The 25,091-nt window shown below is 61.6% G+C and overlaps 4 protein-coding genes across 4 annotated transcripts; all 4 read right to left on the bottom strand.

Moving 5' to 3' along the window:
* Window positions 1-100: 100 nt before the first annotated feature.
* On the bottom strand, window positions 101-2,688 carry PLICBS_004790 (glycoside hydrolase 18 protein; the record flags this gene model as incomplete). The annotated part of the gene is made up of 3 exons (XM_018325834.2): window positions 101-2,210; window positions 2,263-2,501; window positions 2,560-2,688. The coding sequence occupies 3 exons, from the start codon at window positions 2,686-2,688 to the stop codon at window positions 101-103; spliced, it is 2,478 nt and encodes an 825-aa protein (XP_018175586.2).
* Window positions 2,689-5,255: 2,567 nt separating this feature from the next.
* PLICBS_004789 (methionyl-tRNA formyltransferase) lies at window positions 5,256-8,439 on the bottom strand (the record flags this gene model as incomplete). The annotated part of the gene is made up of 6 exons (XM_065600591.1): window positions 5,256-6,012; window positions 6,063-6,178; window positions 6,288-6,794; window positions 7,128-7,732; window positions 7,853-8,336; window positions 8,422-8,439. The coding sequence occupies 6 exons, from the start codon at window positions 8,437-8,439 to the stop codon at window positions 5,256-5,258; spliced, it is 2,487 nt and encodes an 828-aa protein (XP_065456663.1).
* An 870-nt stretch (window positions 8,440-9,309) lies between these two features.
* Window positions 9,310-11,726, bottom strand: PLICBS_004788 (uncharacterized protein; the record flags this gene model as incomplete). The annotated part of the gene is made up of 2 exons (XM_018325835.2): window positions 9,310-11,230; window positions 11,299-11,726. 2 exons carry the CDS (start codon window positions 11,724-11,726, stop codon window positions 9,310-9,312), a joined length of 2,349 nt encoding a protein of 782 aa, XP_018175587.2.
* Window positions 11,727-17,840: 6,114 nt separating this feature from the next.
* On the bottom strand, window positions 17,841-18,910 carry PLICBS_004787 (uncharacterized protein; the record flags this gene model as incomplete). Its single annotated transcript, XM_065600590.1, has 4 exons — window positions 17,841-18,073; window positions 18,118-18,573; window positions 18,628-18,732; window positions 18,796-18,910. 4 exons carry the CDS (start codon window positions 18,908-18,910, stop codon window positions 17,841-17,843), a joined length of 909 nt encoding a protein of 302 aa, XP_065456662.1.
* Between the last annotated feature and the right edge of the window lie 6,181 nt (window positions 18,911-25,091).

The raw sequence follows: 25,091 nt of genomic DNA, 5'->3' as shown, positions 1-25,091 counted from the left end.
CATGGCAAATTCCCAAGATTTTATATCCAAGCCCAACCCCGTTTCTCTAGAAAAGCGCTATCTCGCGGGGACAAAACTGTGCGTTCTAAAGACGCCTTCTCTACATCATCATGGCCACAACGGCGCCCAGGACGGCGAGACCGCTGAAGCCCACCTTGCCAGCGCCGCCGACGACGACCGGGGGCTTGCAGTCGGGGCCCGTGCAGCCCTCGTTACCGCCGGGCGTCTGGACCGGCGGGATGCTGCCGGTCGGGGCGACGCTGCTGCCGCCGGGAGGGCACGCGGGGCCAACGCAGGGCGCGGGGGCCGTCGCGGTGGGCTTGTAGATGCCCGTCGAGTTGCGGCCGCCAGTGGGCTGCGGGATGGTGTGCGTCTCGAATGTGGCGGGGATCTGGCTCGTGGGAGGAACCGGGACCGCAGACGAGACGGGGACGGAGCCAGGGCCGGTAGGAACGCCCGTCTGCTCGCCGGGGCAGTACGTCGTCGTGCTGACCTCGGTAGTGACGTGGCCGATGGGGCAGTTGGTCACGGTCGGGGCGCAGCTCGTGATGGTGTAGACCTTGGTCACCTTGGTGGTGATGGTCGTCGGGCCCTGGCTGTGGCCGGGCTTGTTGGTCTGCGCCGGCGTCGTCGGCTTGTGGGAGTCCGTCTTCGTAGCAGTGACGGGGCACACCGTCGTGTAGAGCGGGATCGTCTCGGTCGTAACGTAGCCGCCTGTGGGGCAGTGAACCGTAGGCGGGCACTTGGTCACGGTGCGAACGGTCGTCGTGTAGACCGTCGACGTAGTCATCTCTTCCGAAGAGCTGGCACTGACAGAGGAGCCAGCGGACGGGCTCGAAGTAGCCGACGGCGCGGGGGTGGTCGTAGGAGTGACGGGGCACACGGTCGTGTACAGGGGGATGGTCTCAGTAGTGACATAACCACCCGTGGGGCAAGGGACCGAAGGCGGGCACTTGGTGACCGTGCGGACAGTCGTCGTGTAGACCGTTGAGGTGGTCATCTCAACCGAAGAGGTGACGGCAGGCGAGCTGGTCACATCGACGGCCGAGGTCGAGGAGCCCTGGGACACGGTAGGAGAAGGAGTCGTGGAGGAAACCGCCGAAGAGCTGGGCGTGGTGGTCTCCGTAACGGAAGACTGAACGCTTGAAGAGGACGAGGCAGAAGCCGTGGAAGCGACAGAGGAGCTGGATGTGGCCGACTGCGTGTTCGAGGACTGAACGCTAGAAGCAGACGAGACAGAAGCCGTGGAAGCGACAGACGAGCTGGATGTGGTCGACTGCGTGTTCGAGGACTGCGCGCTAGAAGAGGACGAAGCAGAAGCGGATGAGGAGACAGACGAGGTGCCCGACTGGTTGGCCTCACCAGGCTTCGTCGCCGGCGAGCCGGTCGTGGAGGTCGAGGTCGTCGCCGTGGTGAAAGAAGTTGTCGAAGAAGTGGTCGAAGAGGCGGTGGTCGACGAAGCCTTGGTCGAAGAAGGCGAAGTAGAGACGGCCGTGGACGAAGTCGTCGTGGAGGTCTTGCTCGTGGTCGTAGACGTCGAGGAGGAAGTCTTGGTCGTCGAGGTCGAAGACACCTTGCTCGTGGTCGAGGTCGTGGTCGGGGCCGGGGGCGCAGTCTTGAAGACGCGAATGTCCTTGATCTTGAAGAAGGCGTTGGTGAGCGTCTGGGGGTTGCGAGAAATGTAGGTCGAGCAGAGCTGCTGGCCGGTCGAGGCCGCGCAGCCACCCCAGTTGCCCTGGACGGCGTCACCGCACAGGGCAATGTTGAGGACGAGGCGCTGGTTCTTGAAGATGCCGTCGACGTCGCAGTTGTCGCTCCTCAGGCTGGCCACCGGCAGGCCCCAGGTGGAGGTGTCGACGGTCTGGGACTCGATGTTGGCGGGCTCCTTGCCAGACTTCCACGTGTAGAGCTTGATGGCGTTCTTGGTCCACTCCATGGCGAAGACACCGCCGTCCTGGGCGCCCCAGGGGCCGTTGTTGTCCGAGACAACGCAGCCCTGGTTCTCCCATTGCTGCGGCGGCCTCTGGTACTGGTTGTCGCAGTTGCTGGTAACGACGCTGCCCGTCTGGTTGACGTTGTCGATCGTGCACTTGCCGTACTTGGCAGCATTGCCCATGTGGAAGGCGGGCTTGTTGAGGGGGTCGTTGTTCCATCCCTCGAGGATGTCAACCTCTCCATTGAAGGGCCAGTTGGTGTCGTCAACGGTCCAGCTAGACAGCGGGTCAGGGGGCGTTTTGTCAAGGGGAATCACGAGCAACCTACAAAGCGGGCCAGACACCGCACGTGTTCTTAGGGAGGTGGTTGAACCTGCCGATGAACAGACCCTTGTTGAAGGTAGACTTGGAGTAGACCCTGACGCTGTCACGCCCGACGTTGTCGGCGAGCTTCGTCTTGGAGTCGACACCCAGGTACACCTCGCCGCCGCTCGTGGAGAAGAGGCCCTTCTTCTCAGCGTTGGCCCTGCTCTGGTAAACTACATGGCCGTGGGTAGGGTCCGGGTCCTATTGTTCGCGCGTGTTAGTGTCACGTCAGCATCGTTCGTTTCCCGCGGGCCCATACCGTGAAGAAGTCAAAGTTGTCAACAAAGTTGTTGGAGTTGTAGACATCCTGGAGCTGCCACCTGTCGGCGAAGACGCCACCGGCGCAGGCCAAGGCGGCAGCGCCAAGGCGAAGGAGTGTAGGAGACATTACGATACTTTAAAGAGAGACTGAAACGACGAAACGAGAAAGAGTGACTTGACGTGAAGGCACGTCAGAGAACGAATGTGAGGGCCGAAGCACCGGAATGAGTGACGTCCTAGAGTTTACAGAGTGCAAGAAGGAAGGGACAGGCAGAGCCACCAGACGAGGTGGACTGGTTTTGAGGCGCTGCCCGGAGCTGCCTCTTCGAATCCCGCGATGGGTCCGGAGCCGCATCCCTCAAAGGCTGACTCGTCCATGGCCACGGCGGTCAACCGAGCACAGGGCTCATGGTACACCACCCCACTGGCTTACGGCCAGTCGGGTGAAGCTGTGAATCACATCTGCCACTCGTCCGGGTATTATTTTGGCACTAAGCCATCATGCGTGATCTCGGGCACCGTCCAATGGCTGCGTGGCATCCCAGCCAGAGCCAGCGGTGTTGGAGACCTCGACCAGGAGTTGCCGGCGACAAAAGGAGACCGCAGAGCCGGGCAGCGCAGTCCAGGCCCGGGGCGTGATATCCCATGTGGGTGCCACTCATGGGGCTAAGGCGCCAGGACGGATGAGCGTATGGCCCAACGGCCCTGTCGTGGACGGATGGAGCCTAGCCAACTTGTTAACACCGCTGTGTTATAGACGAGAGAGGCAACCTCCGAAGGTCCTGCCCATGACGCGGTTGAGCCGCTTGCCGCTAATGCAGGAACATTGTTTGTCAAGTACGGCCAAGAGGCAGATTGCGCCGGTGGGATGCCGCGGCACCGTAGGAATTGGCCTCCAGCCTTTTGCCGCCGCGACGGCCGGACATTCGGGCAGAGCAGCTTGGACGCGTCTCTTTTCTCCTGAGATGTCCTGTCGGTGGCTTGGAAGCACGACCCCCCTATCCCAGCGTCAAGAGCCGACGCGATGGTCGTGCCACAGTGAAGCCATGGCTGTGGCGGACTCGGGCTATCGATTCTTGCTCCTCAGCTCTCCAGTTGGGGCCCAGGAGGAGCAGACCCGGCGAGCAGGGGTTCTTCAGTACCCGCCCATCTCCGCCGGGCGTCCGGTACCCCTGGTCGAAGCGCCTGTCGTCTTTCCACTTTCCTTGTCTGTGTCGGTCGGCGATCCGGCTGGGCCCGAACAAGTCTGGTCCGTTTTCCCACCAGCGACGAACCGCCCAGCGCTGGGCAGCGCCACCTCGTCTTGCGAGATTGGACCACGTTCTGCATCGTTAGCTTGGCGTCCGATGGCCGAGACGGGCAATGGCCGTAATGCTGCGTCAGTCGCGCTGCGCGTGAGGGATAATAGGCAGCGTGGTAAGTTTGCAAGAGGCCAGGATGGAAAACCGTCTTCGCTGGATGAAGTGCGCCTGGACGAAGACGGGCGCCGTCCAGCGGGAAAGGGGGTGCGCACGCGGCCGTGGAAAGGCACTGTGCCCACCTGCTCCAGCACAGCCCGTGGCGGCCCGGGAATGGCGGAGTGGCTGTCCATGGAGCCTGAAAGTATTGGCAGCGGGGGTTTGCCCACCTGGTGCCTGGGCCTCCGCCTGGCAGGTGCGCTGCGCAGCGTTCCTGCCCCTGCCAGAGCCGCTATTTTTATGGACCACATCTTCCCAAGTCCAGGGGTTGCTTGCTTTTTTAGTTGGCCTGTCTCTATGGCGGGTCCTTGTCAAAGTTCCGTCCTCCTCCTCCTTTGGCGGAGCGAGCCCCCCACGTTCGCCTGGAGCGGTGGATGCCGACGTCGCCAAGCCGTCAAGTTGTAATGAACCCTTTATGCGTCCGACGACGTTCTGACTAATTCTACGGCGGCCCTGATCGAAGCCCGGGGCCTTTCTGACTCGCTTCCGCGTCGAGGCGAGCGGCTGTTGTCCGACAGAGTGCCTGATGCGTGAGAGCCTCATGCGTGGGAGTGGCCGGCGACGATGTGCTGCGCATACATGCTTTGCAAGACCCAACCTCATCCCTCGTTACCAGAAAGCTGCGCCTCTGGTCCGGGAGGAGCCTCTCTCCCTCTTCCCATTCCTGCTGGGCTTGGCTTGGCGACGACGACGACATGTCCCATCCACAGATAGACTCATTGTCGTACCATCTGCGCCGCACACGTAATATTTAATGCTCCCGTGGAAAGAGGCGCGGTGTTTGATCTTGCTGGGGCCTGCGGGGGGGCCAACGTGACAATCTCTCCGAGGAGGCGAAGGCATGGTCTCCGCGAGGGCCACAGTTTATGGTTAAGTTCAGCATACTGAGTACGTATGAAATATGTGAAACTCTGGAGTACTGCATCGTGGTTCGCTCAGTCCAAGATACTCGTAGGGACGGACGTAAAGGGTCCCTCAGCAATTCATCCAGCAACGAGGTTCGGGACCCGACAGTGCCAGGTCAGGTTGAAGCCCAGAATACGACGGCGTTTCAGGGTCCCCGGCGATATTTACAGGGTCAACCCAGCCAGGTCCGTTACCTTGATACGAGCCCAGCATTCAAAGCCTTGTCGAGCTTTCGCTTCGCTTCACAGGGTGGCCGCCTCAGGGTCCCCAGTCAGGCCGGATTGCCGATACAAGTCCAGCATGCATAGCCTTGTAGAACTCCCCCATCGCTTCACAAGGGCGGCCTCCTGAGGAACGGACGGAGCCCCGTCGCAGCCTTCTGCTCCTTCTTGCCATCCACCTTGACCCGCCTCACCAAGAGCCACTCCCGGCGCTCAGCATCTTCGGCTCCCTCACCGTCGCCCTCTCCCACTCCCGCGCCGATGCTCACCGCGCACGCTCCCGAGTCCTCATCCACCACGACCCTCCGCAGGTGCGTCGCCCAGTCCTCGCCCGTCCCATCATCATGCGCAAACTCAACCATGACTTCCTCCCCCCCGGAGAAGCCCCGAGCGCCGCCGGCATTCCCGACGCCCATCGGCTCCACGTCCAGGAAGAGGATGCGCTTCTCGTGCCCAGCGTCGTTGACTGCGTGCGTCCACACCGAGCCGAACACGCGGGCCCGCCGCGCGAATTCTTGTCCTGACGTCCACGCGTCCCAGTCGATCTGCGCGTCCGCCTTGGTCACCTTGGGAGCGTGCGCCAGTGGCTCGCCCTGTGGCGGTGCTGATTGCTGCTCCAGGGTCCGGTGCGGCGGCACGTGAAGCCCGTCCCGTAGGCCTTGCACGAGCAGCTCGGCGCCTCGAGCTGCCGCGTCCTGGATGACCTCCTGGAGTGGAGCGTCTGGTCGCACGGGAATGCCAGGGCGTGGCGTCTGCGCGAGAATGGCGCCGTGGTCAAACTGCTTGTCATCTAGGGTCTGCAGAGTGATGCCAATGTGCGAGTCACCGCGCAAGAGGGCGTGATGAATGGGCGCAGGGCCTCGTAGACTATTAGTAGTTTTAGCATAAGTGCTGTTCTCGTAGTCCCGTAGACATACTCTGGCAAAAATGACGGGTGGACATTCAAGCCCCCATACTTGGCCGAGTTCAATATCCTCGACGGGACAAACAGCCCAAACGACACCACGACAACAAGGTTCGTCCCCTCAGGCAACTACTCAGTCCAACACAAACCATTAGCTCTCAGACTACCGACGAACACGACGACGATGATGAATGAAAAGGACAGGGAAGAGGAAAAGGGGGGCCGATCAAGGACGTACATCCCAGTTGCGAAACGTCTCCCGCTGATGCACCCTCAGCCCCAGCTCCTCCGCCACCGCCCTGCACGGCACCTCGCGCAGCGTCTTGAGCCCCCTCCCCGTGCGCCGCGGCGGCAGCACCATCACGTCGAGGGCCGACACGAGGGACGGGTCGCGCGCGCGCTCGGCGTGCAGGGCGCGCAGCGAGGCGACGCTGAAGTCGTCGGAGCCGCAGAAGAGGATGCGCAGCGGGTCGGACGACGACGGCGCCGCCCGGCGCTGCTGCTGCTGCTGCTGCTGTTGTTGTTGTTCTTGTTGTTGTTCGCGACGGCATGGTGAGGATGAGGAAAAGGGCCTTCGCGGTTGTGAATGCCCATTCCAAGCGGTGATGAGGGTGAGGAGGGTGCCACCAGCTGCTGCCAGGCGCTGGAGTTGCTGCTGGTGATGCAGTTGATACGGGTGATGTGCGTGATGGAGGAGGCCCAAGACGGGCCGGATGGTGGGCGGCGTCATGTCCGGATTGTCATTCTGTCGCAAGTCACCGACTCAGCTTACAGTCACGCGCGGTTCGCAGCACAAATGTGCGGGTTTCCCAATGGCAATGGCTGAGTGAAGCTTGAAAACCGGCCGTGTTGAAATGTGTCGGACGTCGATCGTCAATGCGGTGACGTCGCGTTTAGTCCACAAGCACGCTTACATGCATACATCACCAATTCACCATCACCAGCTCAACCACCGTCGACGTCACAACACCCCATGCCAATCGCCATAAAAGTCGTAAATCGCCAGCTCACCATGCCGCGAGGCGTCGCTCTTATCCAATGCAAAGCTCGTAGTCCAGCTCCCACAGCCTCATAATACACTCCAATCGCACGCAACAGTCCACGTCTCTCCCTTGATGTCCACGTCCCACACCGGCCCGGCTACGCCCACGGCGCTTCCCACGCCCACCATGGCTCGCCGTCCGAGGCCCGTCAACTTGCCGTCACCTGCGAGTATGATGCTTCGCGACGGCGCCGTCGTCTCTTGCGCGGGGTCTTCGCCGCCGCCGATGCCGCCGATACCCCGTGGGCGCGCCCGGACGAGGTACATCCTGCGACCCGGGCGGACCTCCTCGACGAGGAATTCGCGTGACGGTCTGCTCCCACGGCTACCGCCGCTAGAATCAGCCCCTTGCACGTCGTGAGACTCCCATCCCTTGACCTCGGATAGCCAGCCCTGCAGCTCGGCGGCCAGCCCGCCGGGCACGTACCGCGCGCCCCTGCGCTGCGGCGAGAACGCGGCCGGTAGCCCCTCCCCGACCGCGTCGTCCGCGTCAGCGAGCGGTTTGAACCGCGGGGCGGGCCGGAAGACCGGCTGCTGCGCCCGGTCGCGGACGGCGCGGGTTCGGTCCCGGTTCGCGGTGCGCTCCGAGGGCGAGTGCCTGCTCTCGTCGGCGCTGTCGGGCAGGTCCATGTCCTCGCTCCCTGCGCGCGAAGAGCCATAAAGAGGATCTGGTTCTGCTGCTCCCTGTTCGAGGTGTCGGGTTAGAGGACTGGAGCCTGGGAGCGGTGATAATGAGAGCTTCCTCCTCTTTGCTTGTCTACCTTCCTGCGAGTCCTGCGTCGTGCCGTCCTGCTGCGAGTCCACGTCAATGATAGCATCCATCGATGCGGCATCTGGGTCCTCCTCGTTTGCCTGCGCCATGACATCGTCCTGCGAGGCGCTCACGACGCCGTCAGATTCCACTTCGATTGAGTCCCACGGGTGCGCATCCTCTTCGTCTTTGGGGATCACAGCGTCCGAATCGCCTTCAACCTCATCCTCGTCCTGTGCCCCCTCATCTTCTTCGTCTTCCACGTCGACCACATCCTCAATGTCGAGCCCCTTCCGCTGCGTCGACCGCAGCACAGACGACGATCCAAAGCGCGGCGTCGACTGAAACTGCGAGTGACTCGGCGCGCCGGGAGTCCGCTGATGCTGCTGTGGTTGCTGCTGGGACAACGGCGGCGGCGGCTGAGTCTGCGGCTGTGTCCCGCCACCGCGCTGCGTGTTCCTCTTGGCCAACAAGAAGCGCCGCGGCGCTGGCGTCTGCGACAACCAGTACGTCAGCCCCGTTCATTCTTTTCCTGGGCATGTAGTCCGCGTGCGCGCGGCAGTGCGAGCGAAGCCTCACCGAGGGCGGGGGATGCATGGAGGGAGCAACTCCAAGCTACATGGCCGCGACTGATGCGCTTTGACGGCCAGGCCCGGCGTGCGGGCAGGGTCACGGAAGCGAGATCTCAATCTAGTACTTGCTGGAAATAGCAAAGGTCGGGATGGGGCATGAGGGCGGAAGAGCACAGCCAACGTTCACGAGAGATGTTGTCGCTGGTCGCGCAGACTCCAGGGTGGATGAGGTAATGACGGCGCTAGCGGGACCTCGAGGACACCACCATGAGTCCACGACCCTGCTTGCAGCGCCTCAAGCTAGGGCAACCTGGAATTGGAGTCCTACAACACAGCATTTCTATAAAGATGATTGAACAGGCACGCGGCAGCGAGATTCAAGGCTTCATTTGATGATTTGAGTATTATTCTTCAGCATGCATTCGTGGGGCCACGTGGGCCATTCTCTATACATCAGGCGGATAACTATAAAAAGGAAACAATGCGAGCTTCATGCTCAGGCGCCGCGGGGGCAGGATGCCTTGTGCGTCTACTCCCCCCAACCGGCGATGCGGCCAGCGACGAATCGCACATGCCATGAAATACCAAAGAACCCTAACAAGATAACGCCGGGCTGTGCATTTTCCGTCTCTGGATATCCCCTCCATGCGTGATGACATGCGCCGCGATCAAGTCTTTCAACAATCATAGTACAGTGAGCCCCCCGTGATGAAACGGCCTGTCGACAGGCGTGTTCGGCAAGTCCCGGCCATTGGCTTCGGGCTGTCGGTGAAGGGGTGAAAGAAGGGGTATCCTTGTGCGGACGGTATAGTTCGTGACGTTTTAAGAAAAAGGAACTTGTGCGAAAAGAGGCCAAGTGGCCGAGTCGAGCGTCCGACCAGCGAGACAACCCAGTTTAGCCGTAAGCCAAGCTGAAGCCCGACTTGTGGTCGGCCTCAGTGGGCTCCGTGTTCTTGACCTGGTGCAGCATGGCTGACGGGAGGCAAGGCCGGCCGTGCTGCTCTTCCCACTTGGAGCCGCCGACGCCGGTGTCGATCCAGCCCATCCAGTTGTTGTACAGGCGGTTCGGCGGCTCCGCACGGTAGTACCACGTAGTTCCCTGGTATCGGCGCTCGCGGCCCCAGCCCATCGGGCTTCCTCGGCCGCCACACTCGCCGTTGGGGCCGGGGTTGAACCACTTGTTGAGGAACTCGCCCCGCCAGTCTCGGTCCATGAACACGGGATGGGGAGCGAAGACCGCCTTGAAGCCGTGGAGGAGGGCAACAGTCTGCGGCGTCATTTCGGACGCGACGTGATTGCCCCGCATGTTCTCCACGTGCATAATGTCTAGCAGCCGCTTCGAGATGCGGGACTGTGTGACGATGGTGGTGCGTCGCGGCAAATCGGTCGACTTGTGGTTCTCGTCGTTGTAACCCCAGATGTGGTTGGCGATAATCCACTGGCTGTCGATGGGGTCGAACATGGGGCCTACGGTGAGGAAATCGGCCTCCTCGCCGACGCCCCACTCGTAGTTGTCGTCCTTGAACGACGCAACGGGTGGCTTGGGGCCCACGGGCTTGATAAAGGGCAGGTTCGGGGGTCCCCAGACGGTGTCGTCGCCGTGTCGCTTGGCAACCTCCTCTCGGAAGGTCGTGTCGTAGTCTCCGTGGTACTCGGGGATATACCAGCGCTCGTTTCGCTCCCAGAGGTACTTGCGCGGCTGCTTCTTGGCGAAGCTCTCGAGGTTGTTGAGCAGGTCGTAGTGGTGGCCGGTGTAACGGAAGTCCATCTCCCAGTTCCAAATGAAGTCAAACTGCGGGTGGTCGTGGCTGAACTTTTGCACCGACAACCACTGCGCCGTGTGCACGGTCCGCTCGTTCGGATCCTTGAGCTCCGTGTAAATGTTCCAGACCTGCTCGTCGTTCCAGAGAACGGTGATGGCGTGGAACTCGGCCGGCACGTTGTCGCGCAGCACCTTTTGGTACGTCTCGGCGTCGTCAAAGATGCGATCGTCCTTGCCCTTGGACTGGACGAGCAGGAAGACCTCGTATTGGCCACCGGTCTTGAGGTTGAGCTCGCTGATCATGGCCCGGATGACTTGCTTGTCGTTCTCGCTGTACTCCATGCCCGTGTAGGAGCGCAGCAGGATAGCGGTTCGCGTCTCCTTGACGACCTCGCGTCTGACAGGGGAGCGGCCCTTGATCTTTGGTGGCGGCTTTTCGTTGTAGGGGACGTCGGGCTTCTCCTTGGTCTCCTCCTTGTCCTTGGAATCGTCCTTCTTCTGCTCTTCGGTCGCTGGCGTGGGCGTTGGCTTCGCAAGCTCGGGGTACGCGTCGAGGTACTCGTTCTTCTTGGTGCGGGTCATGTCGAAGCGATCGGCGTTCAGCTTGAGGCAGCGCTGCTGGAGGTCACCCCAGTTGACGTTGTCCCACTTGATGGCCTCGTATTCGCCGCCAACCTTCTTGCGCTGCTCGATCAAGCCGTAGGGGCCCAGCCTCGTGTCGCGCTCCCAGCAAATGTTGGGGTCGAAGCCAAGGAGCTCGTAGCTGCCGAACTTGGGCGCGGGCCACTTCTGGGGCCGGCCCTTGAAGACCAACAGGTCTTCAACAAACTCGCCAGTTGCGCCCTTGCATGGAACGTAGGCTGCGTGGCCCTGCTGCTTCCATTCGTCGCTATTGTAGTCGGGGTAAGGATTGAAGCGAACAGGCTTCTCGCTGGTGAATGACGCTTCGGACTTGGGGTCCTCCCTCAGCATGCGCGACTGCGTCTCAGTGCGGTTGTCCTTGAGGGTCAACGTCTTCATGGTGTTGCCGTAGATGAGGTTTGACGACTTGAGGCTGCGCGGTATTGGGTCAGCATTTACCATGTCGCGCAGAATGAGGCGAGCGCAGGGAAAACGACTTACTTGGCCGTCGTCTTGTAAGCGTAGCGCCACATCTTGCGCAGGTCCTTCTCGTGCTGCAGTCGACCAACATCGCCGGGGGATCTCGGCGTGCCGTCCGTCTCGAAGCCCGGGAGGGTGTCGTTGGGATCCTCGTGGTCATCGGGGTCGCTCCAAGAGCGCAGGTCCTCAATGTCAATGTCCCACTCGGCCTTGGTGCCCGTGGGCTCACCGTGGTGGGGATCCGCGGGCATGTTCTCGCTCACGGGCTTCTCGGGGTTGGTTGCTCCCTTGGCGCCCGTCTGGTCGTGAAGGTAGGGCACGATGTGCAGCTGCGGCGCTGGGCCGCTGAAGAGCAGGAACCATGTCGTGACGGCGGCGAGTACGACAAGGAGGACGATTCTCGGCCGCGGCCGCCCCAGAAGGGAGCGTCTCGGTTGGGGATGCAGCATCTTGTCCATTTCCCGGCGTTTGTAGGGTCCGGGCGCTGCGTTGAAGAAAGTGGTGCGTGTCGCCTGACGGTCCGGTCTTTAAATCGAACCGTGTGGGCGGGCGGGCGGCGGCAGTGTCGCAGACGTGCCGGGTCTGAGGCGCAGGTAAAACGAAGGTCGGGGGATCAAGTCCTTGGCTTCACAGGGGCATGATGAGCCGGAAACGAAGGCGAGCGAGTGACGCAAAACCGGCTGCGTAAAATCCGCCAGTCCGCTTGCCGATGAAGCGATCAACGTGCCCAGTGACCTGCTCGTGTCGGGCACAGTGATGGAGCGAAGCGGCGGCGGTTCGTTGTTGCGAGGAGAGAGTGCAGCTCCGAGGGCTCACCTGGTCCGAAGCGCTTCGCAGGGGGGTCCGGGTTTGCTTTATTTTTTCGGATGCGCCAACGGTAGCCTTTGTGCAGGGTCGGATGGCGTCAGCTTCTCTGGCAACGCCCGTGGCGGGTCGGGGGGTTCCTGTGACGACGTGGCGAGTGAAGTCTGAATCGCAGCGCGGCTCCCTGGCTAACGCTATTGTCTGCAGAATGCCTTGTTGCGAACCCGCGAGGAAATAGAGTTTGGGGTCACAATGGAGAAGGGAAAAGGAACGGCACGACCACGTCGAGGGTGCGAAGAGTGGGAGAAAAGAAGGAGGAGCAACAGGCTGTCGAACTGGGAAGGAGACAGGCTGGGACGTCGATAAGACCGGCGGACGCTGGTTGCGTCAGGGGGGTCAGACAAGTGAAAGGGTGGTGCAGCGCTCCAGCTGTTTGCAGACGGGATGGATTGGATGGACCCAGCGCGCTGGAGCACGCTGCAAAGTGGCGGGGGGGCAGGACCCGACAGCGCTGGGGCTCGCCGGGGCACGCTGGAGCACGCTGGAGCACCTGGGCTTTACCCAGCGCAGCGGGCGCTCCAATTCGCCGAGGGGGGCTCCTTGCACGCTGAGGGTGGGGCCCGGTTGATAGCGCAGCGTCCACCAGTGGGGCGCTACCCGAGTCGAGCGTTGGCTTGCTGATGACGGATCCCTGCGGCTGGCGGTTGCTTCGAGGTTAGTGGCCCCCGGCAGGCCCTGGCGGTTCCGAATAGGGGCCGGCTATCTTTCGACAGCGGCGCCCGTTCAGTGGATGAGTGGCTGCTGGCCGGTGGCGTTGGGCCCCGTCCGGGCGTCCCCTGATGCCCTGGACGGGCCTGGCTGATCGACTTTCGGTGTGGGCACGGCTGGACGACGGCCCTGTTGCCAGTTAATTCGCGCTCCAGACGATCGGGAGCTGCAATTTCGCGGGCGACGCGCCTGCGGCGGCGATCTGCAGGAACATGAAGAGTTGGACCTTGCTCCGACCGGGTGCACCGAGTGCGGCTCCTCCCCTGATGAGGCATTGATGGACCGCGCCGGAATTTTGAGATGGCGGACGAGCATCTTCTCTTTCGGAGATGCCGGGCGGCTCACCTGGAGGGTCGCCGCCGCCGTCGCCATCGCTGCCGCCTGGACGCTGTGATACAGCATATGCAAGTTCGTTATGCTCCCGCTGGCACATGGCATCGACACCGCCAACATGACACCGGGTCGAGCGCAGCGCCGGCCTTGCCCCCGTGGCCTCCCCCGTGCTGGGCTGGGTCCATGCGCGTCTCCAGCGAACCGCTACGGGGTCGCGGGGGGCCCTGCAGTTATTGCCGCCACATTCTCGCGTCCTTGGCGCGGGGCGCCGGCCCTTCCAGCGCCGCGACTCACCCACTGCGATGCCAACGAACCCTCCAACGCTCCCTGCAGGGTCGGGGGTGAAGAAACCCGCTTCAATGCTTGGCACCAACTCTGTTTTGCGCGTGTAATATAACCTGTAGCCCAACTGCTCTTCTCCCCCGCCGCTCACCTCATTTGCGCGCGCAATGCTGCCATGATGGCTGGGTGGTATCGCCTCATGCTGATGCCATCAGGCGGACAAAGGGGGCGCGGCTGCGCCAGCTCGAACGAGTATTTGATCGAGCGCGCGACGGGCAAGATCAACAGCAACGGCAACCAACGGCTGTGAAAGACGTTTGTCGAGGACACCTGGACGTTGGTGCTTGGCTTGGCATCAGCACCGCGACACCACAACTGACACGGGCAGCCCACCCCTATTCCCAGCGGGAGCCCGGCCGGCGGCTCCCCACTACAAAAACTGCAGCAGCACGGGTGGCTGACTCTCATTTGGCGCGTGGCCCCGTCCGTCAGTTACGTGCTCGCAGGGACCCGCCTTTTCCATCCATCCATCCATCCTTGCCATGCCATCCTCCTCCCTGTTGCAGGCCCAGGAGATCGTCCGCAGATCGTGTTACAGGATCGTGCTGGTGCTGCGACATTCCTGCAAACAAAAACAGCCGACTGACCCAATCCACCCCCCTTTTTTCAAAACTTGTGTGAGTAAGTGAGGTGAGTGCGTGCGTGTCAACGTGTGTTGCAGCGGCGCTCGCTCGGCAGAAGGAAGACATAGCGGCACAGGTATGGTGGTGCACTGTACTCGAAACCGGTGCGATGGCGGATAGACAAACATGCCCGCGATGCGAAACCTGCTGCTTCTGCTGAGGCGGAAGCGACGGCGTGCGCGCGTGGTCCCTCGATATCCGCCTCTCGGCGCTGGCCCCAAGACACTTGGCATTTATCCGCTGCAGAAGCCCAACACGGACTTCGTGACGGACGCACGAAGCAAGGCCCCGGCCCATTGTGATGAGTGACGAGGTTCAATGAACGGCGCCGAGCCAAGCCAGACCATGCCGAGCCAAGGCCAAAGCCAAGCGCCAACAAAGAAACGCTGGCCACCATGCCATGCCTTCCGGAATAAAGGGAGAAGAGCGCAACCCAACCCACGTGCGCAGCCCATGCCCTCCCAAGCCTCCCAACCATCCTTCTCCCTGAGGTGCCAGGGGGGACCCGCCGAACACTTAGCCAACAAGCAATGATTCAATCAATCAATCAATCCGTGAACCTCCCCATTCCACCCGTCATCAAAGGGGAGCAGTTGGAAGCCCCCAGCGGGGTGGACAATGGAGACGCCATTGGCCCCCAGTGGGTTCCTCCCCCTTGTGGCCCCGACGGGTGTCACTGCAAACTGGAACGCCACGACCCAATCACCCCGGTTGCGGCGTCGACGAGGTGGCCCCGTCTGGCTGGCGCCCGCGGCCAATCACGCCGCCCGGCTGCTTGCGTTCTAATTTCAGCACCCGGCCCGCCTGGAATGCTGGGCAGGTGATGTGCGCCAGGAGGGACATTGAGTGCCCGCTGGGCTTGCTGGGCTGGTGCTGCTGTGATGGATGCGGGCAGTGGGCGCGGCGGCAGCGGCAGCGGCGTCTGTCTCTCCCACGGGCGAGGTCCACGGTGTTGTGTCTGAGCCTTGCGGGCAGTGACGACATCCGTCGCAGGCGGTGCGGGTGCGCAGCGCACGCCGCAAATGCAATGTCGCCCGGGGGACTGGGCGCAGAATGCCGACCGTTTGGTTTGGATGCATGCGATCATGCGTCTGTACGTACGGCATCGTTTCCCGGCGCACAATGTGCCGTGAAACGGGTGCAAACTCCCATACGTCGTGCACGTATTACTGTATTGTACAGTACACCACACACGCGCAGTGCAATGCACCACCACAAACCCCTCCTACCCACCTAGATGCCAGGGCAGGTCTTCCGCTCTTCGGTGGCCCGCCCGCCGTTGTCGTCTCGCGCGCCGACTTGCAGCAGCACCAACAACAAACACGATGGTCAACTCGACTTCCATGCAACACACATCACCAACGACCAACCGCCAACAGCCACCACCACCACCACCACCACCAACCCACCGCGCGCCTCACGCTCAGCCCTCCCCGCGGCTCGACACTGCAGAAGGCACTCCCGCGCCACGCGCCGCCACAGGCCCAACGCCAAGACGGCAGACCGGCGTGGACTGAGCAGCCCTCAACTGCAGCGCCAGCAGCCGGCCCCTCGCAGCCAGCCCGCCGCACCTGAAGGGTCGGCGACGCGCGTCCCCGCCCTGCAACCTATGTGCTCCGTGCGCCCCAATATTAGTTTCGGGCCGGCGACAAGACGGCCAACCGGCGCCGACACGGCGGCCATTTCTTGTTCTCTCGTCTTCTGTGTTGTGATCCAACGTGTTTTCGTCGTCGGTCTCGCTTGAGCCAAGGCCGTTGACCTGCGCGCGTGTGTGTGACCGATGCGACCGATGCGGGCGTTCGTATGTGTGTGGATGTGTCGAGGTCAGCGATACGGATCTAACACCCGCTACGCAGCTACGTGAGACCAACACGAGCACGAGCACACACACGCCGTACACACACACCTCTGGTCGGACTTCATATGAGCCGCGGCCATTGAGACGCCCGCATCGCGACCCGTCGCGTCGCATCACCCGGCTTCCCCGCTGCGACGCAATCTCTCCCGTCGTCAGTTGCGTGTGCCTGAGAGGTCCGTTGATGGTACAGTGATGGTACAGTCATGTAACCTTTGGGTAATTATCGAGGTTCTAAGCTGTTACATCAAAGAGGTTTCAGCACGCCTCATCAAAACTCCTCGACAGCTCTTGGCAGTCCCGTCGTGCCCGGCTTAGACTCCATCCAGTGCCTGCCTGCCCGATAAACCAAGTTGCCCATTGTCGTCGCGAGCTACATATCCGCCAAAAATCAGGCCACCGGGGGGTATATTGGAACAGAAAGCCGGCGATCGGTAGAAACAAATCCAAACAGAAACAAATGGCCAGTGCCCGCGTCTCCGGGACCACGCGGTGCGGCGGGCAGCCGATGCACGTTGGTCAAGTTGGCGGAGGCGGGTCGTATTACAATGCTTTACGATGCAACGGAGGGAGGAAGGGAGAGATCCCTGCGTAATGCAGACGCATAAAACCCGTCATGCATCTCGCATCAGTCGCATCCATAATTCGTGTCTCGTTCGCTTCACATCTGGCCCATGCGCGTCATGCGCTTGTTCATCCGCGGCCTCGGACCCAGCCCGGGCCCTGGTGGGCCGCGACGGCCTCCGGGTGCGGGCCCGTACGGGGCCCGGGGCATGCCGTGCGGCCCACCGGGTCCCGGCCTCGGACCTGGACCCGGACCCGGGCGGTTCGGCAGCCCATTGCCCATCCCGCGCGGCGGACGTGGACCAGGGCGGCCCGGATATTGGCCTGGCGCTGGTGGCGGATACGCATTCTGCGGCGCTGGCGGATGCGCGGGTGGTGAAGGAGGCTGCGTTCGCCTCCATGCGTCTCTCTCGCAGTACGCCCTGCCGTCGACCTCAAAGTAGCCGTCTGAGAGCGAGCGCCCACAGTCCAGACACCGGAAGCAGCCCGGATGATACTTGATGCTTGACTCGTCTTCAAGGTACTGTCCCTCGATTCCGCGTCCACAACTTCCGCACAAGCTGCCATTGAGCTTATGGTAGTGTTGCTCACAGTAGGGCCGGTCGTCGAGGACGTAAAATTCGGCCGACGAAAAGGGCTCCGAGCACGTTGTGCACACGAAGCAAGCCTTGTGGTACTTGCCTGTGAGCCGCCCGTCTGCCGACGATATACTCTTGCCGCGGATGGCCAGTCCACATGCCTTGCAGTCTCCTCGAGACGGGAGCGTTAAGGGGTCACGCGAACCGTTCCGAACGGGAGGCGAATTATTATATCCCGCGGGGGACGTCTGGGGTGCCCGAGCTGAAAGGTCGTTCCTGTGGTCGGACCTCATATCCTCTGGCTCCCTGTAGTAGGTGTCGCCGTACCTCGGACTCGGCGCGGAGCGATCGTAGCTTCGTCCTTCCAATTCGAGTTTCCCAGGTTGAATCGCCGGGTCAATCCGCTCGCCAGGCGACTTTGCGTAGGTCGGAGTCACGAGCGGTGATGGGGTACGGAGAGGTGTGGGAAGATCATTCCGTCCGCGCGTACTCAGGTTTTCCATTGGCGTCTCGAGGCCGGTCATTGATCGGTCTGATTTTGCCATCGCCGCATCAGCATCGCGGCGGTCGATCGGCGACCTCCCCGGGCTTGTCTGAGAGCTTGCCTGGCTCGGGTGACTGAAGGTCGTGTAGCCAGATGAGGCCGAGCCGGAAGGCGTATGATATGGGTTACCGATTCCAAATTCAGCAGCCACATCAACGGATACCGAGTTTTTGGGCCGGTGGTTCGCCAGCAGACTGGTTCGGGGCGGCGGCTTCCTCGATGTGTCCGGGCTCATCGATAATTTCGACTGGTGGCCGACGCCGCTCGATTGCCGTAGGCGATCTGGCCGTGTTCCGGGTGCAGAAGAAGTTCTTGCCGGCGACTGAAGGCTGGGCGAGGGTTTTGGATATGTCTCGGACCGGCTGATGAAGCCTGAGTTTGGTGGCTGGACTTCGTCCGCTGTCCCCGGACGGCCGAATCCGCCATAACCATTCTTTCGAGGCGCCCTCGGGGGTGCAGCGAGGTTGCCGGCACCGGATGTGTTAGAAGGACTTGTGCTGGGACGGTCGTCGTAAGGGCGTGCCAGCTCCTCCAGCGAGGGGCCGTCGTACTTTTCCAGGGAGTCCTTGCGTGTGGGAAACGCTGCGGTAGATGGACTCCGACTCGTATCGAATGGGCCTGGGGCGATGGTGTTCATCCTCTGCATGAAGCCGGGTCCTGCCGGTCTGCCGAAACTCGAGCTCAGGGCGGAATCGGGTTCGTCCTTTCCGTGGTCACCAAAACCGCCGTATCCTCCTGGTCTCCTAATCGCTCCTGGCGAGCGTGAAGAGAGATCGCCGGCACGGCCAGTCGCAGGCAGGCCGCTATCTATTATTGGTGATGCGCTGCGAGATCCACTGGGTTGGCTCACAGGCGTCAACTGGCCCCTATGCATGAAGGCGCGGTCTGGATCAACAGTGTTAGTGGCAGAAGCACAAGTCGTGGGATTTGAGCACTCACTCGCAGCCTCCGTATCTACCGGCGGCGGCGTCCACCCATACTTTCCCGACGTCGGTTGGCTAAACTGGCTGTCAAAGCCCTCGTCGGCCTCCGGCGGCGGTGACACTGCATGAACCGGTCAGTCTGCGCGAGGTTCGGGTGATAGTATGGTGGTGGTACTGCACTCACGCTCAGCCGTCGGGCCGCCGCAGAGATGATCTCCCATCATGGAAATTTCCACATCTCGCCCGCATGACGAGCACTTGATGGTCGGCAAGAAAGCCGATTCCCTAGGCAGGGCCATGGCTGCCGTCGTCGTGTCCCTCTGGCGAGTCTCAGTGACCTCGTGACGACGGCGATGATGGCATCGGATCTTGACGACTGTTTCCGCGGTCGAGTAGGATTACAAGCCGTTCTTGGTTTCTTCTGCGGACACGGAAAAGGCAAAGGAAACAAGCAGAGAGGCGGAATTTGCTTGATCGGTTGCGCAGGAAAAGCCCCCTTGGGTAGCGAACGTCTTGGCGATGCGGTGCTCGTCGGCAGGCCTCTTCCTTGTTTCGTCTTGCGCCAGGGCTCCCGATGACTCGCTGCGTGTGACCGAAAGGTCGAAACACGCTCTCGCTGAAACGCTCCGACTAGATTGTGCAATGGATGAATATGATGCAGGCGCCAGAAGCGACGCTGGTGACCCGATGAGGAATGAAGATCAACCCCGACTCGTGCTGTCGCCGCAACGCATGAAACGGGCACTCTTGGCGGAGGCGGCGGGTTCTCGATGCCCGACACGACAGAGGGCTCGCGGATGGCTCGCGGATGGAAAGAAAGAGAGGAATGGCTTGTTTGAAGGATGGTCAGTCGGGCCAAGTGGTGCAGCGCTCCGTGTCTCGAATGCGGAGAGGTGGGCTGCTCAAGAGCCAGATGAGCTCCGGATTGAGTGCGGCGTCGGGTGGTGCCTGGACCCCTGGCGTCCCCTGACGGTGCAGCGAGCGGAGTGGAGGTCGGTGCAGGTGGCCGGTGCGCTAGTGGACCCTGCTGGCCCCCGAACAGGCAGTGTCCAGGGGGTGCCCCTTGTCGCTCGTCGGCCGGCGGGCTGTCGTCAGCAACCTAAGGGAAAGCAGACGGCACAGCTGCAGGCCAATGAACCAACGCCCGTACGGCCAGAGATGGAATCGGGAGAAGCTGGCGATGGAAGCTCTAAAAATATTGGCGGACGCCGTGCTGCATTCATAAGACTTTGCCGTGGGTCGCTCGTGTTCAAGGTGTCGCCGGCGCTTCACCTCATAAGGTGCTGCCTTGCGTATCTACATGCCGTCGCGGCCACTGAATGATGCGAGGGGAGCAGGCAAGCACCGGTCGTACCAGGTCAAAGGTATGCCATGCCGCGCTACTCAGCTGGTGGTGGCTCGTAAACGGCCCCCAGTCTTGCCGGTATCAACGCCTTTTTGACCCTTTGTCTCCCCTGCGACGCCTCTGTGTCAATCGGGTTGGCGACATGGATCTTCAGGGCAGCGGCGCAAAAGCAAATGTTCCTTCGGCCGAGTGCCCCTTTGGATGCCCTTTTTGACAGCACCCTTTAAATGGCGGTCGCTGGAATGGTCTTTTCTAAAGAGCGTTGCCCTTTGCATGTCCCCGCCTCGTCCCTTTGCTGCTCCCTGGCGCGCCAACACAGCCCTTCTTGGTGGCGTTCTGGCGGTGGTGGTGGTGGTAGTGAGGGTGGTGGCTGGTGAAGACAAGACCCGAAGCACAGACTGGCCTCGGCACCTCACCTGCCGTCCCCTTGCGTCCATGACGCCCGAACCCTTTCCGACTACCTGTCTTCTCCTCAGTTGGATGGATGGATGGATGGTTGGTGGCGATGCGAGCACGGAGTGTGGATATCCGAGCGCGACTCTCGCTCGTCATTCTTGGAGGCTGCTGCTCTCATCGGGCGTGTCCAGCCAGCCAGCCAGCCAGCCAGCCAGCCATCCGAAGCCTCGAGGTCCTGATCCCTGCGCACTCCTCGCGGTGGACGGCCGCGGCCCACCGCATCGCCCATCAGCATCGCGGTCCGGGCTCATCGCACCTGGGCGGGGAGCCGACGCAACCCAGGCCAGGATGCCAGGTCCCCCCACTCAGTCATTTGGGGCCGTGTCGATGATGAGCTTGATGAGGCCATATCCACTGTCACTCGAGCGACACGGCGGTGGCTCACCTCAGGCGATGGCCCGGCCTGGGCCGGCTCGCGCGGGCTTGGTCTGCTTCTGGTTCACTATTCCTGGTTCAACCCAATGGACGGATGGATCCTCGGGCGCTGTAATGAGGGCCCACAGCGGCGGCCACTCAACGCCCCTCGAGCCCCCGGGTACCTTGCACAAGCTCCGGTGGAGGCGCCCGGCCTCTCACCTTGGGATGTGGTGAGCAGAGGCCACTTCCCAACATGGCAACAACCGTGGGCTCCTGTTGGTTCGTCTGCTCACATTGGTGATTCCGGAATCACCAAGTCGCAAGGTATCAACCGGTCAGTGGCTGGCTGCGAGGCACCGCGAGGCAGCGTGCCGTCCGCGCTTCGCCAGGGCTCAGGAGACTCATCTCCCTCGTCAGAAAGCCCGTCGCAGCACGCGCCGCCCTTGATAGCCTCTGCTGTCGCATAATAAGCCGCAGCAGCGTCACGCCGTTCCGGGAGCGCCGGCGCGTGATCGAAGGGATAATAGCGCGAGGCACGGAAGGGGGCACGAATCGATCGGAGGGCATGCTTGCTGCTGCTGCTGTTGCCGACCTGGCTGGGCCGACACGGGCGAGTCATCTCACTTGCATGCGATACGAACCTTTTCAAGCACCCTCGCGGCTTGGCTCTGCAGGCCAGACCATGCCCGCTTGAGAAGCGTCGTGGTTGCAGTCGCCGCATGCCATTCCGCAGAGCTGTCCAAACGAGGCCACCGAGCCGAACTGTCCGAATGGAATCGTTGGTCGCTTTGGTGTCTTCAGCCTCAAGTCGACGCCCACGCCAACCCCGGTTTGGCCCTCGATGGCCGTCTGTGATTTCCCATTTCGATCGGCCTTCCCCAACGTCGCCTCGCTGCGTGACGGATGATCGTCATATCTTGGCAGGAGATCCCCCACGGTCTGCAGACCCCTCGACCGGCTTGCTTCTTCCTGCCGGCACGGTTTCCTTCTGCCATGGAGATTGGCGCCTGACGCCATGTTCCAGAAGCGCCAGCACCGAACGCCGTGTCACGATGAGATGGCGCGCCTGACCGGATGGCTCTGGCGTCAATGCGAGCGTGGCTGGCTCCTCGCGAAAAGCCGTGCAAACCCGTGGTACTACTGACTACCTACCGTACGATGCCGGAGCACGGACATTGTGATGGATGCATTGCGATGCCGCCGTGGCGTAATGATTCTCCCGCACCGCTCGTGACGGCAGGGACCCGACTTGCATGAGTCGTCCATGCAATCAAGAGGAATGAGAAGCGCTTGCTGAGACCCGACATGGCATAAGACAGGAGGCGAGTCAACAGGTCCAGGCCTCGCATTGTCGGTACCATGCTTAATTAATTGCCTTGGGTGCACACTCGTAGAGTCCGGCCCTCAGATAGATCGCACTTCGTAGGCGAGTCTGCGACAAACGACTTGTCCGTGCAGTGGCTCAGCCCTCCAAGTAGCATTTGAGTCCTCGAATGTCACCCAGGTGTCGGATTCTTCCGAGCATTGGTAGGGATGCACGTGCGCGAGCTCCGCAAGTGAATCCATCAAGCTACTCCAAAATACCCTCGCATCATACAGCGCGGTCAACTCGGCTTGTGCCAAGTTGCAGAGTCTTTAGCCGAGCAATGTAGCGTGCCATCAATTCAAAACTGCCAGAGCAAGGGATGATGGGCCTCTTCCCTGCAATTCTATGCATCTGCAGCATGGCCCTATATCATTGTCAAATGCGACTGATTCTGGACATGGCACGTTGCCCAACCCACCTGTCCTGATACCCTCTCGACGGCTTGTTTCAGGAGCAGGTGGCCCGAGGGCCAGCCAGGTCCGTCGCCGCCACCCCACTGCCACCGACGACGGACCCTGGTTGTACAGAATAAAGACGCTGGCTCTCGCACCTGCAGGGCCGCGCCGGGGTGAGAGATAGATACTAAACCCTTGGCAAGGCGGGCGACGAGTTGGTCTTGGTCTCTGATCTGCTAAGGTCGAGCCTCGGCTTAGGGCTTTGTCGTTGCGACACGACATATGAACCCACCAGCAGCATGAAGACCCAGAGGCCAATGAATTGGGATCTTAAGCGGTTAGTAAATGGGCCGCATCAGGCGCAAAATGCGACGACACCCGCCCGTAGCATATCATGGTCTTCACAATCTGAAATCAGCCGGCGAGCCTTGTAAGGGGCCGAGACCGCTTCATGGGCGAGGCCTTTTCAGGCGCAGATTAATAGCGCAACTAATCAACAAACTATCTGACGATGAAAATTTTACGACTTTAAGAGCGACTTGTCAACGCGGGCAAAAAAAAAAAAAAAGAATTGCGCAAAGGACGTTTCGCGAAGTTCCTGACGAGCCCTCCTGACGATTCAAGCTGGCCAGAGCAGCAGACGGCACTTCTCAATGCCAGGCTAGACCGCCAGAGTGGCGCATCAACGCTGGCAGGCACACGACCAATGACACGCAAACTGTACCTAGGCGAGTTATGCATGTTGGGAGCGGTCATGGCAACTCGCATCTGCAGTCGCATCAGGGACGGCAACAGTTCGTAGATCTGCACTGCGCATGCAGGCGGACTGAGACATTTCCTGCCGGGGGTCACGACCCCGCTGTTGATTGTTGGGGGGCAGACGGCAGCGAAACAACAGGACAGCGAGCGAGTTGTTGGCCTCTGACGATTGGCATCTCTTGCGGTTCGCCGTGGGCTATTATGCCGTTGGCGATGCGAAGAGGAGACGTGACGGAGCCCGCATATGCATTGCTAGTCGGCCAAGTCGTCGGCATCCAGGCGGGAGACTTGGTTCCTTCGTCTTGTGTGCTCTGTCTTACGTAGGGAAAAGTTGAACAGTCGCCGCAGCGTTGCATGGGCCACGCATGCAACGGTGCCAGCCGAGGACAAGTTGATCTGCTTGGCCTACATTGGCGGCGTGCACGCAAGACCTCCTGCCCCATCAGGGTCCTGCGTGTTCATCCAATTGCTTCGCGCACTCGCGGGCGAGACCGCAGATGGAGGCCAATCGCTTGCAACCAGTGCCAACCACAGATGGTTGACGAGGCGGGACGAGTGGCACTAGCACAGGGGAGGCAGCGGGTTATTGGCGGCGGCGACGACGGCGGCGCTGAGCGCGGGAGCCGAGGGGCGGCTTCGTCCCATGTTTGCTCCGTGTCTCCGTGTGAGGTGTCGCGGGTGACAGGCCGGGCGGACGGGGACACACTGAGAAGGCTGCCCGGTGGACGGCATCGTGTACGTAGCAGAGGATGCCTTGGGTGGTGAGAGTGTGCAAATCTTCGCTTCGCGCCTATATGGGTGCAAATGGCACTCGCTGGGCCGGGCGCGATGACGACGGGACAGCAGGCGGGTGCGCGGATGACGGGCTTCGATGTTGTGCGCGTCGGCTGTCGCCGGATGCTGGAAACAGCGCATCGGCGGCCCGGGGCACGACATCGACCCGTGGCACGGGACGTGCGGCGCGCCAGCGCACTCCGCTGCGAACCTCCAGGCTCCGCTGGACCATGGGTTGCCTCACAGAGACAGAGAGACGGGCGCACAATTGGGCGTGTTCGTTGGGGGGGACCGCCGCCCCAGTTTGTGCCGGCAGCGCAGCGCAGTTGCAGCGCAGCGCAAATGCTGGCGCGGCCTTATCCGTGGCATCCGACGCCCGCCCGCCGCACACGGTTTTGCTCCCTTATTCGCCTGCCCGCTTGCAGTTGCCCCTCCACGGCGGCGTCGACGCAGTGCTAGCACCGTTATCGCGGCCCACCTCGCGTCCCTCACCGCCCTGTGGACTGCGGGCGTGACAGCTCCGGGGCTCCACGATATAATTTCAGGCCCGCGCCTCCAAGCCCCTCCCCCTCCTTTTCCCTCTCCTTTTCCCTCAACAGCTTCAACTTTACAGTATCTCTCGAAAACAAAACTCTTCGACTTTTCAGTCAAAGAACAAAAAACACAAAACCTCGTGGCCGACTCAGACCCTTGGTTTCCAACCCCCGAACCTCGTGTTCAACCCAAAAACCGTCCATCCAAAAAAAGACACATAAATCCACAGATCGAGGCATTTCTTCCTCGATCACTTCAAAGTCGTCAAGACGTTTTCCAATCTCCTCAACTCGTATGTTACCTCCCCAGTGCTCTTTCTCCCGCCCGGTTTGCCCGTGGAAGTAGCACGTCGCTGACCGTTCTTCCCCCAGGGTGCACCACCCGTTCGCAGGAGCCCGTTGCTCAGCCGATTCCGGAGGAGCATCGGACTCGATCGAAACGCAGTAAAGGTCCAACCTCACTGCAAGAACCCGTAAACCTCTGAATACAAGCCG

Source organism: Purpureocillium lilacinum, assembly GCF_023168085.1.
Source record: "Purpureocillium lilacinum CBS 284.36 DNA, scaffold_3, whole genome shotgun sequence".
In the NCBI taxonomy this organism is placed as follows: Eukaryota; Fungi; Ascomycota; class Sordariomycetes; order Hypocreales; family Ophiocordycipitaceae; genus Purpureocillium; species Purpureocillium lilacinum.
This window is presented reverse-complemented; position numbering and strand designations above follow the sequence as displayed.